This window comes from Peromyscus californicus, unplaced genomic scaffold (genome assembly GCF_007827085.1).
Source record: "Peromyscus californicus insignis strain IS unplaced genomic scaffold, ASM782708v3 Scaffold_8__1_contigs__length_139910024, whole genome shotgun sequence".
Taxonomy (NCBI): domain Eukaryota; kingdom Metazoa; phylum Chordata; class Mammalia; order Rodentia; family Cricetidae; genus Peromyscus; species Peromyscus californicus.
In genome coordinates this window covers 45,020,940-45,035,639 of record NW_026294606.1, presented here as the reverse complement: position 1 = coordinate 45,035,639, position 14,700 = coordinate 45,020,940, and the positions used below count along the sequence as shown (strand labels likewise).

General features: G+C 41.5%; 1 protein-coding gene and 1 pseudogene across 1 annotated transcript in view; one reads left to right on the top strand and one right to left on the bottom strand.

The window, feature by feature from the left end:
* Rala (RAS like proto-oncogene A) overlaps nt 1–14,700 on the bottom strand; it is a 61,229-nt gene that overhangs the window by 7,210 nt on the left and 39,319 nt on the right. The window contains exons 2-4 of the mRNA XM_052728447.1: nt 9,112–9,261; nt 4,472–4,680; nt 2,751–2,925 (exon numbers count right to left, since the gene is read on the bottom strand). Coding sequence (XP_052584407.1) covers nt 2,751–2,925; nt 4,472–4,680; nt 9,112–9,225 — 498 coding nt within the window. The 5' untranslated portion in view covers nt 9,226–9,261. The remainder of the gene's footprint in view (nt 1–2,750; nt 2,926–4,471; nt 4,681–9,111; nt 9,262–14,700) is intronic.
* LOC128103799 (ADP-ribosylation factor 1-like) lies at nt 5,727–8,861 on the top strand (annotated as a pseudogene).

Below are 14,700 nucleotides of genomic sequence, written 5' to 3'. Positions count from 1 at the left end.
ACTTCCTGTTGTCTGTTGATCAACTCTCAGCTCCTTCTCCAGTATCATGTCTGCCTGCATGCTGCCATGACCTGCCATGATAATAATGGAATAAACCTCTGAAACTGTAAGCCACCCCAAGTAAATGTTTTCCTTTCTAAGAGTTGCCGAGGTCATGGTTTCTTTTCACAGCAATAGAAACCCTAACACAGATGAACAAAAAGAACTTATGATTTTTTTTTTAATCTCATGCTTTCTGCCTCAATTTTCTTTTTCTTTTCTTAGTGTGTATGTGTGTTTCTTCTTGAGACATGCTCTCACTGTGACTATGTAGACTAGGCTGGCCTTGACCTCACAGAGGTCTGCCTGCCTTTGCCTCCCCAGTGCTAGGATTAAAGGTCATGCTATCACGCCTGGCCAACCTGATGCTTTCTAAATCAGGATTATGGACTTCTAAGTATAAGCAGACCAATCTACAAAAACTTGAGGCCATCTACAGAAACGTGACTCAAGTGTGGCCCATCTGGAAGCTTTCTAGAAATGCAAATGCTCAGGCCCTGTTCCAGAACAAATGTTCCAGAAAAATCTCTAGTGGTGAGCCTTAAGTGCTGAAAGTTGTGGGAGTATACAGCAGGTGACAATTAGTATTTAACAGGTTGACCTACCAGATGAATAGCTCTCTGATGGGGAACCCCACTTGGCAAAGACCATGGGGTTACTGACTATAAATGACTGGTTGCTTCTGTCTGTAATTTTTCTCATGTGCTACTACATTTCTTCCCTAAAATCAGCTATGGATGTTTTTCCAGTGCTTGTGTGTTTATCTCATGTATATATTCCATCTATTGGGCACACATATAGCTGTGGATGGTCAGGAAGATGATTTCTGCTTAAGCTGTATAATTCTGATGAGTAGAAATAATACTAGGATATTTTTCATTACTACGACTGACACAGGAAAATTCTCAGCTACAAAGACTGCCTTTTACACATTTAGCTGATTTTAGACTTTAGAACAAATTCAAAACAGACTAGCTGCAGGGAATACACAAGGACACGTTTTCAAGTGTTTGTTGAATCAAAGTCAGGCACAAAACAACTTTAGTACACAAAATTTTCTCAGCAGTTGACTCTCTGTACATACTCCTGGTCACTCAAGGTTCAGCAAACTAATTGTTTATTGCTTAAGTCTTGAATTTCAATGTCTGCTCTACTCACCATGCCTGGTCAGCGTGACCTCCCTAGCCTGAGAGAAACTGTGTGATTTCTCATGGCTCTGTCTCTTATTGTTTACTCAAGAAATGCTTTGTGACCCTGAAAATGTGATTCATATTTGGCCAGAATTTTTGCTGTAGAAGAAGTGTGAGAGATGTCAAAGTGTGAGAGAAGTGTGAAGAGATGTAGTTGAGCGGGTAGAAAGATATAGAAGATGTAGCTGTACACGACAGAGATGTGCATGTAGCGCAGAGAGAAGAGGTGAATAAGTGAGTGATTGAGAGAGAGAGTGAGTGAGTAAAGAGTGAGTGAATGATGCAGTAGTATGTGAAGGAATGTACCAGAGCAGAGAGAAGAAATATGTATACAAGAGAGATGTGAAACTGTACAGAAAAGAGTTATAACTGTGTACAGAGATGTGTGGCTGTGCAGAGAGATGTATATATGTAAAGACAGATATTTAACTGTATGTGAAGAATGTAGCTGTGTGGAAACAGAGAGATGATTTCTGAAGATGAAGTAAAAGAGAAAGTTACCAACATAAAGCATGTATGCTTCCTTATTTTCCCTCAGATAGAAAAGTCTAGCCCTTGCCGCCTTCATGGATTTTTTTTTTTTTTTTGCATAACCTGGGCTGCTGGAGGTTGGTCCCCAAGTATTAAGCAATACTTAAGGATGTGTTCTTGTTAGGAATAATGAACAGCTAGCCTGTACAGTAGGTTTAAGAGGTTCCTCTGGACAGTCACAGTATAGAGACTGGAGAACATCCTACTGGGAGTCTCTAAGAGCCAGAGCCATCTCAGGCCTGAAGATAGTCTCCTCTAATCCTGGAAAGGGTTCCACACAGTTCCCAAGAAGGGTCTCTATACACAGTGTGGGAAGATAAGGGGAATGTAGAGAATTTGCCTTTGCACTCAGGGAAACAAAGGCTGAGGATAAAGAATCACAGCAGTAATGGAGACTTTAGAATAATCTTAAATAGGAGTTTCTCCATCCAGAAGGCATCTTCCCTTTAGAGACCTTACATAGCACTAGGAAGGCATCAGTCAGGGCAAGCACATACAGTGCTGGCATGTTAGAGTCTAGAGAATTTCTTTTACACTATGCAACCCCATTAAAAATAAAGCAGTAAGTGGGATGGGGGATGCTGCTGCTGATTTTTAAAAAGCACATTTAGCCATAATGTCTTGTATCTGAGAAAGTCAAAGACAAAGTGAAGTATAACATTTCTAACATGTCTTACTTAAGTACTTAGGGATGATAAAAATCAGTCTCTTTCTGGGATGGTGAAATGGCTTAGTGGATGAAGGCGTTTGCCACTAAGCCTGAGGACCTAAGTTTAATCTCTGGTGGAAGGAGAGAACAGACTCCTGTGAGCTAGCCTCTGACATCCATAGGTGTGCTACGGCATCCCTCTCCACAATAAATAAAAGCAAACTAAAAAAAAAAATCACTCTATTAAATCTTAGTTTGGATCTCAGAATCTAGATAAAGTAGTATAACAGGCCAATCAACAACTTACACACCTCAAAGTAACAGTGAGAGCAACATTTTACCTTGTCAACATTGGCGCGTGTTTTAGCAGATGTCTCCACGTAGTTAACATTCCACTGGTCAGCTCTGTTTTTTGCCTCTTCTACAGAAACCTGCCTTTTATCTTCCAAATCTGATTTGTTACCAACCAGGAGAAACGGAACATTCTCATCTTCTTTTACTCTTAAAATCTGCTCCCTAGATAAGTAAAAGCAAGAAAGAAATATTAACACAATGCTTATACATGGTGCATAGACATGCATTCAGGCAAACCACCCACACATACTAAAAGCAGTGTGGCATGGTAAGTGTGACACTAGTACTGTACAAGCACATCATTTGAGGAGACAGGAAGCAATGGCCTGCCCTGGTGACAGATGAGCAGGAAGGGTGGAGGCTGCAGAGCAGGCAGGGTGGAGGCTGCAGACAGTTAGGAAGTAGCACCTGGGCTATACTTGCAGGTTAGATCATGTGGCGCACCTTCCGTGACCAGTCAGACTTTCCTGCTGTTGCTGAGTCCCTAGGCCCACTTTTCTTTATGGGAAGGGAACACATTGGAGGTACACAGAAGAGCAATGAATCATACTGATTTCCTAGAGTGGTCCATAATAACTATGGTGAAAAAATGTATTCCATTACCTACACGGGGCCTGCTACATAATAAACCCTTTCGTATTTTCTGGGGGAATGGATGGGAATACATTAAAACTTATATAACTTTCCATGTCTCTAGTTTATAAGTTTCCAGGATCTGTAGTCCTTTATGCAATATCACATATGAAATTTCTTTACAGAAACAACAAATCTAATCTTATAAATCAAGTCATCTTGTGCATTTTCTCAATTACATGCCTTTGTAGGGGGAAGACTGCTCTCTTAGATTCCTTTTAGGCTCATTATTTCTCACAGGCTCATCTTTTTTGTGAAGTTTTCCCAATCCCTCCCCTTTCAGGATCTTCTATAATATCACTGCCCATGTTTCCTACTTTACCCTCCATTGGGTTTTACTTCATGCCTTATATATACAACTAGGCTGTGCAAATCTTGATTAGAGGACATAGTACATGCTTCCTTTGTGCCTTGCACAATGACATTCCTATCACAAACAAAAATATAGAAGGAAGGAGCATCTTTGATGATGCACTCAGTACTTTCAAGATTACTCCAGAGACTGTTCATGCCGATGTCCCTCAGATAGAGTAATGCCATTTCCTCCAAGCCAAATGTATGCCACACTCTGATTAGGTACAAAGTAAAGAAAATACACTGTAGAACACAGTCAAGTATGCGAATCGACAGTGATTATTATTCTCATTTTATAAATGAGAACATGTAAATCTATAAGATTATTTGTATTTTAAAAATTCTAGACACTGATATTGTAAGGAGAATGGCAATGTGTCTTTAACTATGACACAAGTGCTTAGAAATTAATAACTACTACAAAAATATGGAGAGCGTCATTGTGATCCCTGTACTATCACAGCAACAGTAATGCTGTACTCTTAAAGAGAGATGGTTTAGGAAAGCATAAGGGGTCTCTGGGTACTTGAAACCACAATGTGCTAATGCTAGGGCAGCTGTAAGATCTGAATATGTATGTGTATATCCACAGTGGCCAGAGTCACACACTGATACCAAAGTGGAAAGACACTAAAAGATTAATAAGCAAAAAGCTCTAGTTATCCACCTGTTTCTGGAAAGAACAGTCGTGTGTACAACCTGAGATTAGGCTCAGCCATACCTGAAGTCAGCTGTGGCTGCAAAGGATTCCATCTCTGTGATAGAGAAGACACAGAGGAAGCCCTCCCCACTCCGGAAGTAGTTGTCTCTAATTGCAGCGTAGTCCTCCTGCCCAGCTGTATCTAAGATGTCGATCTGCACCTCCTCCCCGTCCAGCACTACCTTCTTCCGGTAGCTGTCTGCTTTAGTAGGTTCATAGTCCTCTACAAACTAGAAAACATGAAACATACATCCGTCTTTTAATTATTATTTTTACTTTAAAAAAATCATATTTAGAAATCACTACTCTTTACCTGTTTTCCCCAAATGGTACAAACTGTATCAATTTTCATTTCAGATAACTGGTCAGCTTCTTTATCTGCAAAAAGACTGGGTTGAAGTCTTCTAGGCTATTTACAGCTTGAAATTAGTCCATTTTCTTTCTAAAAACACTACATATACAAAAAACAGTACATACATATTTTTATCAGATTTGGAATCCCACTCTTGATGACTCCAAATATGCAAGATTTTGTTATCAGAATTGTGGAGATAATTAACAAACTAATATTTAGATAAGCATCACTAAGTCTTTCTCCAAAATGAGACGAGTCAATACAGTATGGATACCACTCTCTAGTAAACCTTAACCTTTGAGACCCCAAACCATCTGATCTGACCTTTAAACAGTGCCATCCCCACTCCCATTATTATGCCCACAGATCTCTTTGTTATGCGCACTCACACACAGTGTGGGTTTTTAAAATTGGTTTTTATAAATATTTTCATTATTTGCTTAATGTTTCTATCAGTTACTAGAACTTAAGTTTGACAGCAGGGGCCCTGAACTATTACTTCCTCAGCTCTATATATCCTAAGTCTAGAACAGTAAACAGTACATGGTAGACCAGAGGTTCTCAACCTTCCTGATGCTACGACCTTTTAATACAGTTCCTCATGTTGTGGTGACTCCAACCAAAAATTATTTTCGTTGCTACTTCATAACTGTTATTTTGCTAGTTATAAACTGTAAATATTTGTGTTTTCTGATGGTCTTAGGCAACCCCTGTGAAAGGGTTGTTCAACCCCCAAAGCGGTTGTGACCCACAGGTTGAGAACTATTGTAGTAGACAATCACAATAATTATTTGAGACATAATTGTTTAAGTTCTTAAATTTATTTTACATCCCGACTGCAGTTTCCCCTCCCTCCTCTCTTCCGAGCTCCCCTCCCACCTTCCTCCTGCCCCTCCCATCCCCTCATCCTCCATTTCTGTTCAGAAAAGGACAGGCCTCCTATGGATATCAACAAAACATGGCATATCAAGTTGCAGTAAGACTAAACACCTCCCCATGTATTAAGGCTGGGCAAGGTAACCCAATATGAGGAATAGGGTCCCAAAAGTGAGGAAAAGAGTCAAAAACAGCCCCTGCTGCCACTGAGCATGGGAGATCTTTCCATCTTCTGATAGCTTCTCCAATTTCTTTCTTCAAAGACTTCTTGTCATACAGGTCTTTCCCTTGCTTGTTTAGAGTCATCCCAAGATATTTTATAATATTTGTAGCTATTGTGAAGGGTGTTGTTTCCCTGACTTCTTTCTCAGCCCATTTATCATTTGTATATAGGAGAGCTACTTACTCTTTTGAGTTAATCTTGTATCCAGCCACTTCATTAAAGGTGTTTAACAGCTGTAGGAGTTCCCTGGTAGAATTTTTGGGGTTGCTTATAAAACATGTTTTAGTATCTGTAAAATTATCCAATATTCTACCAACATTCTATTCTAGTTTTTTTTTTTTTTTCCTTTCTAACACTGTGCTTAACTATTCAGTCCAAGTTAACACACTGAGAACCCCAGCATCTTCTGGGAGTGAAACCAGGGCCTGGTTCTGAGCAGCCTTTGCAGAGGTCTCTGGCTCTATCACTTCTATCTTTATACTAGCATGGTAAATACCTTTGCAAACCTCTTTAAGGCTTGTTTTGGAAAAAAAGAAAAGCAATGTACATTCTCAGGACTGGCCTGGACGGTAAGACAAGGGTTCTCTACAACTGCAGCCCAGTGAGACGACAGTCGTCACCCCCACCACTGGTCTCAGGGTGACTGCTGAGCACAAGGACATCAGTTTCACCACGTGGGGTGTGGGCAGCCGGGACAAGACTGGGCACCGTGGTGCTACTTCCACAACACCCACGGCTTGATCTTCATAACAGACAGCGTATGAATGAGGTTCCTGAGGAGTCAACAGGATGCTGGCTGAGGCTGAGCTATGCGATGCTTCTGTGGTGTTTGCCAACAAGCAGACAGACACTAACTGCCCCCACCCGCCCTGCCACGAGTACAGCTGAAATCACACACAAGCTGGGGCTGCACTCTCTATGCCACAGGTCACCTGTCTCACCAGTGGGGATGGCTCTCTAGAGGATTAGACTGGCTGTCTAATCAGGTCTGCAACCAGAAGCGAACCAGATCCTTGCCCATTCTTACTTCTCTGCCCTCAGCTTTCCTTTCATATGGCAAGCATGACTCCATGGTCTTGAGTGCCAGGGCTGTCTTCATGGGTTGGTCCCATGCACATACAGCCTATAGCCAGGTTTTATATAATGTAAATAGTTTCTGTTTCTACCCAATTTCTGGTACTCCTATGCCGTATTACTTAGCCTTTTGATTCTGAAAAGAGAACCGATTCTCTGATAGTAGTGAGGAGGGATTTGGATGTCAGGGCACTGGATTCCTGGAGCCTGCAGGCTTTAGACCAGTGTTAGGATTCATTTTGGTGGTTGGTTTTTAACCCAAACTCAGTGCTTTTAGAAAAAAGTAAGACAAGAACACTTCAACACACAGAAGTGCGGATATGCCTGGGGAAGATTTGTAGTAACAGCCTGCATACTAGCCCACTGGATAGGCTGTTAACCTGTGGGAACAAACCACCATCAGCTGCATGACCAGTGGAGACCCTGTGACCTGACTGCCTTTGGGTCACCTGCATGCCATAGCTTGATTGTACTTGTGGTCACACTGGGGCAGGCTGGCAGCCATGAGGGTGCAGGGCCTGGCCTTGGCCTTGGCTAGTGGTAGGGTGGGCTAGAAGGCAATCCACATTCGCACCTTGTTCTTGGGCGCACTTGGACATGCTGGTGGCAGACTAGGAGCTGATATATGCTGGCAGGGTAGGTTCACTCCAGCCCCACATCCTTGAGCATGCTATCTCCATGTGTGCGGCCGCTGCCTCCCTCAGCCTACAAGGGTCTGACCTGCCATGCAAAGATGACCTTTGTTTTTTTTTTCTTTTTGTGTTTTGAGAAACACTAAAGAAGCTGGAGCTGTTCAATTTGTCTTAGGGAAACCTCAGAACTGGTTTATTTGGTGTTGTGGAGCATTTTACTGCTTTTAGTACATAATTAGTAATCAACTGTTTTGTACACTTGTTTTCAGTTGTCACTTTGACAAGCACTGAAATTATAGCTATTAGAATAAAGTCTCTTACCTATTTTTAAAAAGTTAAAACATGAATGTTCTTTTTTTGGTTTCCTTTCTGGCAGGAAAGGAACTAGTGATGGGCACGGTGGCTCAGACCTGTAATCTTAGCCTGTGGGAAGCTGAGGCAGACAAACTGCCCTGAGTTTCAAGCCGGTATGGATTAGACAGTGAGACCCTGCCTCAAATCCCCACCCAAAAAAGGGGAGGGGAGGACTAATACAAAGATTAGTTTCTGAGAAGACTAGACACGAAATGAACAGTACAGAAAAGAAAATGAACAAATAAACCAGGGCTGCCTCAGCCTCCTCCCAGTGTTTTTCGTCACTGACAAACAGGACAATCACAGATTTGAGGGTGTGGAGTGTACATGAAAGGGCAGATATGTAAGCAACAGAAATGGACTTGAGGTGTTAAAAATTGCACTGTTTTTTTTTTTTTTAATCAAACTACCAAGTTTAACAGTCGGTCATTCACCAGAGATGATTCTTCCTGGACAAGGTGGGGACCTCTCTGAGGTTCTATTTTCCCTTCTAGAATGGGGACACTACTGCTTACCACCCAGGACAGTTACAAGGACTAGGAGAGAAAGAAAGTCTGCTGCAACTATAAACAGGGGTCTATTGGGAGGAGCAGGAGCTGAGAATAAGTGATCAAATATACGTTTCTAATTTCTAACTTTATTACCACTTATAATAATTAGACTTGATAATATTCTAGTGGGAAAAGAAAACAGTCGGATACACATACACACCAATCTGTGATCTGACTAATAATTATAAACTTTTGTGACATGGCCTGGGCCTGTATCTATTTATGGTGGGTGCGGTACCATGGTGAACATGGACTTTGTTATTTAACAAAGATTTCATATGTTAATTTCAGGACTCAATGATATTCTACACTTACTAGAAATTCAAGGAGGGAACTGCCATTAATATATTTTAAAAACACTAAAGTTAGATTACTAAAAAAAAAAAAAAAAAAAAAAGAGGCAGTTTTCAATTTTATTTTGTTTTGAAAGCCTGGGATCTAGAGACTGGCTCTTGAGTTTTTGATTGTAAAATTAAGTAGGAACAGATGTTGGCTCTAAATATAAAAGTGGAAAGACATTATTAGGAGCTTTCAAGGATTGAAAGAATCCAACCAATTAACACTAACTCATGCTATTCAAGTGAAGTCACACTTACCTCATCATACATGAACTGCAGAGTCAGGGCAGACTTGCCCACACCACCACTGCCCACCATGATGACTTTGTGTAAGGCCAAAGAATTCTGACCCTTGGGTTTATTTGCAGCCATCCTGTTTCCCAGAGTCTTCAGAGGATTAAGAAGAATCTAAGACAAAAGAAACAGGTAGGGCTCAGTACACTCCTCAGAATTCGAGTGGAGGAAAGAAACACAATGTCCTCAGAGGGAGAATCATCCATCAGAGAATGCAACAGAAATAAGACAAAGACAGTGATTCAAGGGCATTATCTTCGAATAAATTCTGTAATGAATGAGCTGTGACCAAATGTGAACATTTCCCAGGGCAACAACATGCTGGTAATAATGGGGTATTAGTTACATTGGAGTATCTTCACTAGAGTATGAAAACAAGCTAAAGGGTTATTTTGTTTTTGTGTTGATTCATATGGGCAGCGCTTAAAGAAATGTCCTTCCTAATTTCAGTAAGAAACAGAGACTGCCATTTACGTTAAGGGCCTCCTTGGAAAGGCTTGCTGTAAGTGAAGAAATCTCATCCAAGAACTGGTAACAGTCTTACAGATAGGATCCCAGCAGTGTGTAATTCAACAACCGTGCTATGGGGACATCTGTGGTTTTTAGAGTAATCAATATAACTTGACTGCTTTGATGCAGCATGCCTTCCCTTTCCTTAGAACATTTGTTTTACTATATTAAGGCTCTCAATGTGGAGTCCAGATTCTTTTATTTTTCAATAAATCTTTCCTTTTTTTTAAAAGATTTTATTTATTGTCTATACAATGTTTCTGCCTGCATGTTTGCCTGCATGCCAGAAGAGGGCACCAGATCTCATTGTAGATGGTTGTGAGCCACCATGTGGTTGCTGGGAATTGAACTCAGGACCTCTGGAAGGACAGCCAGTGCTCTTAACCTCTGAGCCATCTTTCTAGTCCGAGTCCAGATTCTTATAGAAGCTGTAGTGGTGATGGGTGCTAATGGCACACAGATGCCTTTGGCCGGGGGTACCAGGACTTAGGAGGAAAAAGCGACTGCAAACTCACAGCAAACACTGCGCACGTAGGGAAATTCAAGTAAAACTGTGTTGTTAGGCAATCAAGGGTTGCTGCTCCCTCAGTGCCTCCTCCACATGTTGGTAACAGCTTTGTTTAGTAGCAGTTCAGACCTATCCCTCTCTGCCCACCTCCCTGTGCCCTGCGTCTCAGCTCAGCTCAGCTAGCCAATACTTCACTGGTTTCCTTGTTTTGTAAATACTCTTCTCTGCCTTCCACCTTTGCCATGAACTTTCCTATCTATCTAGCTATCTCTTCTCAGTTTGGGGGGTCTCAGCCTTACCAAAACACTCAATATAAATTAGGCTTTCTTTTTCTGTGTTTCCAAGTAGCATCTGATACTTTCCTTTTATAACCCCCATCACAGTTTGGAAACTGCCTGAGTGTGTAGTTGTTCAATATGGGTTTTCTCAGGTATAGTATGCCAGAAGCCACTTGAATGCAGGACCACCATGTCTATTTAATTATGTTTTTTATTATTGTCACATAATGTGTGCATGTGTATACATGCTATTTAATTATGTTTTTTATTATTGTCACATAATGTGTGTATGTGTATACATGCTTGTGCACACATGATGTGAGACTGTAGGCATGCACATGCCATGGTGGACATGTGGAGGATCAAAACTGGGTCATCAGGTTGCTTGGTGGTATTGCTTTGGGCTTGTGGCAGGGAATCACAGCAGAGAACGTGTAGTGAACCAAAGATTTTCATATCAATGGAAGTCAGGAAGCAAAGACAGAAAGGAGAGGGATGGGGCTCCCAAGAGTCCCTTTAAGGGCAGGCCCCAAATGACCTAACTTCTTTCTACTAGGTTACACCTCCTAAACATTGTACCATTGCCCAACAGCACCACAAGTTAGCAGCACAGCTTTCAATGTTTAAGAACCAAACTATAAAAATCGATCCAGATGTTGTTTTACATGGTAAACAGCTAAAGCCCCTTCCCACCAAAACATTAGACATGCATAAAATAAGAAAATTCCACTAGTGTGATAAAAAAAAAGGCGGGGGTGGGGTGGGGATAATGGGACAAAGAGCAGGGAGATGGATTAGTTTAACAGACAGTCAAGACTGACTTCTCTGAAGAGGTGACATCTAAGAGCTGAGAACTGAAGTTCATGAAAGCATCTGCCAGTTCTGAGGGCAGAGCATTTCAGACATCACGGATACAGAGCACAGTGAATCTAAAACATGAAGGAGCTGGCATGCTTTGAAGACTAGAAAAAGGCCGGTGAAGATGAAGCCTCATGAGTACCATGAAAGCAGCATGAGGCGGGACTGAGAGGCAGGCAGAGGCAGGATCAGAAAGGCAAGGAAAGTCATGGAAAAGTGCCTGGGTTTTATTACAGCAAGCAGACTCTAGAGACTTTCTGGGCAGGAGTGTGCCATAATTTCATTTGAGTTTTTTTTTTTTTTTTTTTTGGTTTTTCGAGACAGGGTTTCTCTGTGTAGCTTTTCGCCTTTCCTGGGACTCACGTGGTAGCCCAGGCTGGCCTCGAACTCACAGAGATCCGCCTGGCTCTGCCTCCCGAGTGCTGGGATTAAAGGCGTGCGCCACCACCGCCCGGCTCATTTGAGTTTTTTAAAAGATTACTCTGGCTGATATGTGGAGAACTGATGGTACAAGTATAAAAGCTAAAAATGGTTGAAAGAACTTGGTGGCACATGTCTGTTATTCTAGTACTTGGAAAGTGAAGGTAGAAGAATCATTGGTTCAAGGTCATGCTTGGCTACACTGGAGCTCAAGGTAAGCCTGGACTACAGGGGACCCTGTATCATACCCAATCCCCCCTCCCCAAACAAGAAGACTTGAAAATACAGGAGTTGATCTTAGCTGTACACACAGGGAGAAGAGAGGGGCGAGCTGCAATGACAGGCAGGAGAGACACCATAGCAATGCTGACTCTGCCCTCTCAACTATTCTCTGGAGTAAATCTATCTACACCAGGGACAGTAACATTTACTCACTAAGTGCCAGGCATTGTTTGAGTACACTACACACAGTACCTCTGTCTAGTTCATTTATGGGCAACTCTATGGTATATGTACTGTTTAATTTCCTGTTATGGATGAGTTACATGAGTCGCAAAGGTGACATGCTCCAACTAAGCAGCCTGAGCTTTATTTTATTTTTTTGAATTTATTCTCTTATATATTACATCCTGACTACAGTTTCCCCTCCCTCCTCTCCTCCCAGTCCCTCCCTACCCATCTCCCCTAGATCCATTCCTCCTCCATTTCCCTTCAGAAAAGAGCAGGCCTACCAGGGATATCAACCATACATGGCATAACAAGTTATAATAAGAGTAGGCACATACCCTCATATCAAGGCTCGAGTAAGCAACCCAGTAGGAGGAAAAGGGTCCCAAAAGCCAGCAAAAGAGTCAGAGACAGCCCCTGTTCCCACTGTTAGGAATCCCGCAAGAACACTATGCTACACAACCATAACATATATGCAGAGGTCAGATCCACACAGGCTCCCTGATTGTTGGTTCAGTCTCTGTGAGCCCTTGTGAGCCCTGGTTAGTTGAATCTGTGGGCCCTGTTCTTGTGGTGTCCTCGACACCTCTGGCTTCTAAAATCCTTCCTCTCCTTCTTCCATAGCCTGGCCTTTCTAATCACCCTGCTGTCTAGGTAGGCAAATCAAGAACAATGGATTCTACTTGATGGAGGAAAACAAGACATATACTTCTAAGCTTCTGGCACAAACATCTGAATGTGTGGTAATACTACTACCAAAGATGGAGCAAACCTAGGAAGAAATAGGCCTAGAAAAGAAATTTCGAGCACTACTTGGGTATGTCATCCAACTCAAGTTTTTAAAAAAGGAAATTGGAGGTCAATCCATAGTTCAAGGTAAGGGTAGAAACAGAGACATAAACATCAGTTTTCAGATAACATTTAAAGTTACAAAACTGAACAAGCTCTCTCAGGGACAAGATAGAGCTGGAGATGAGAAGGCAAGTGAGGAAAGGGGCCTGAGATAACTAACAGGCTGGCTAACTTGACTCCTGTTGAGTCTGAGAGATGCAATGAGACAAGAGACAAACAGATTGGGCAAGGTGGAGCAGTTCTAGTGACTATGGGAAGTCTCACTTAATATCAAGGAGGTGAGAAGTTGAGAGAAAAGCACAGAAATGGATTTTTACTTTGAAGATGGAGTAATGGAGTCCTGGTGTTACCAGCAAACAAAGTTTGTCATTTAGTTGCCTTTTGATATTGGTAAAAGATGTGTCTGTATAGTAATCATCAAAAAGGGGATAAATCTGATGATGCTGAAAGGGGCCATCTCTAGTATCTAAGTCCTCTAATGCAACCCAGAAACGACAGAGGCAGAAGACACATATCTCTTCTAATGTAATGGGAGATAAAGCCAAGAAAGAATGAGGGTACAAATGAAGACTGCAGATGGATTTTGTGATGTCCTCAGTTGTTTCTCCATTTCTTCAATGGAATATGATCACACAGACAGTGAGAGAGAATTCAAAAGCAAGCTTGGCTAGTTGATCAATAGATAGAATATACAGAAACATCTAAATACATAATGTGATACTGTGTAACAAAGGTGGCAAATTATATGCAGAAGTAAGGATGATAGCAATGCAGTGAATGATTTTAGGGCATTTGGTAAATCATCCTGAAAAAAAAATAGCTGGGTTTATTATACTATATAAGTTGAGATGAATCAGACAAAAACTGAGAATCACTTTCATAATCTTGGACAGGGAAGTAAAAATATAAAACTGTGGAAGATATCTATTTATTCATTTTTACAGATGAAAGCTACATTTTTGGCTGGTCATGGCAGAGTATACTATAGTCCCAGCATTTAGGACACCAAGGCAGGAGGATGGCAAGCTTAAGACTAGCCTGGACTACATAACAAGACTTTGTCTCAACACACTAGTATAGTAATAGTTTCCTATACATGTAAGAGCGACTTAAGTAAGATCAATGTAGGAAATTGTGGAATATGAAACAGAATGGTTCTAAATAAGTTTAAGAGAATACAACTCAAACTATAATGGGATGTCATTATTTTACTCCTCAGATACATTTTTTTCAAAGTCCAGCAAACCTGAGCTCCTCTGACCTATTTTTATATAGTCAATAAATTAAAAGTGGTTTTTATGTTTTTGAAGGATTGTAAACAAACCTAGTCATGAATTTACAACAGAGAATGTATGTGGCCTGACAGCCTAAAATTCTACTGGCACTTTACAGAAAAAACTTGCCCATCTGAATCCAGGCCACTCTGTGTCTTCTCTGGTCCCAAGTCCAGACCTACACTGGACCCACAGGACACAGCAGCTCTGTAGGCCCAGAAACAGATCTGGATCCAGTAATCAACCCTGTCTCCATCCCAACCTGGCTGCCACAGCTGCTCCAGATTTAAAAGACCCTGGCCTGTGGCTAGCCTCTCACCTTAGCTGGGCTCTCTTGAGACACCTCAAAGCCACCAGCCAGCCTTGGGATTTCAGTTTGGTAGGCTAAAACTCATATTAAGAGACA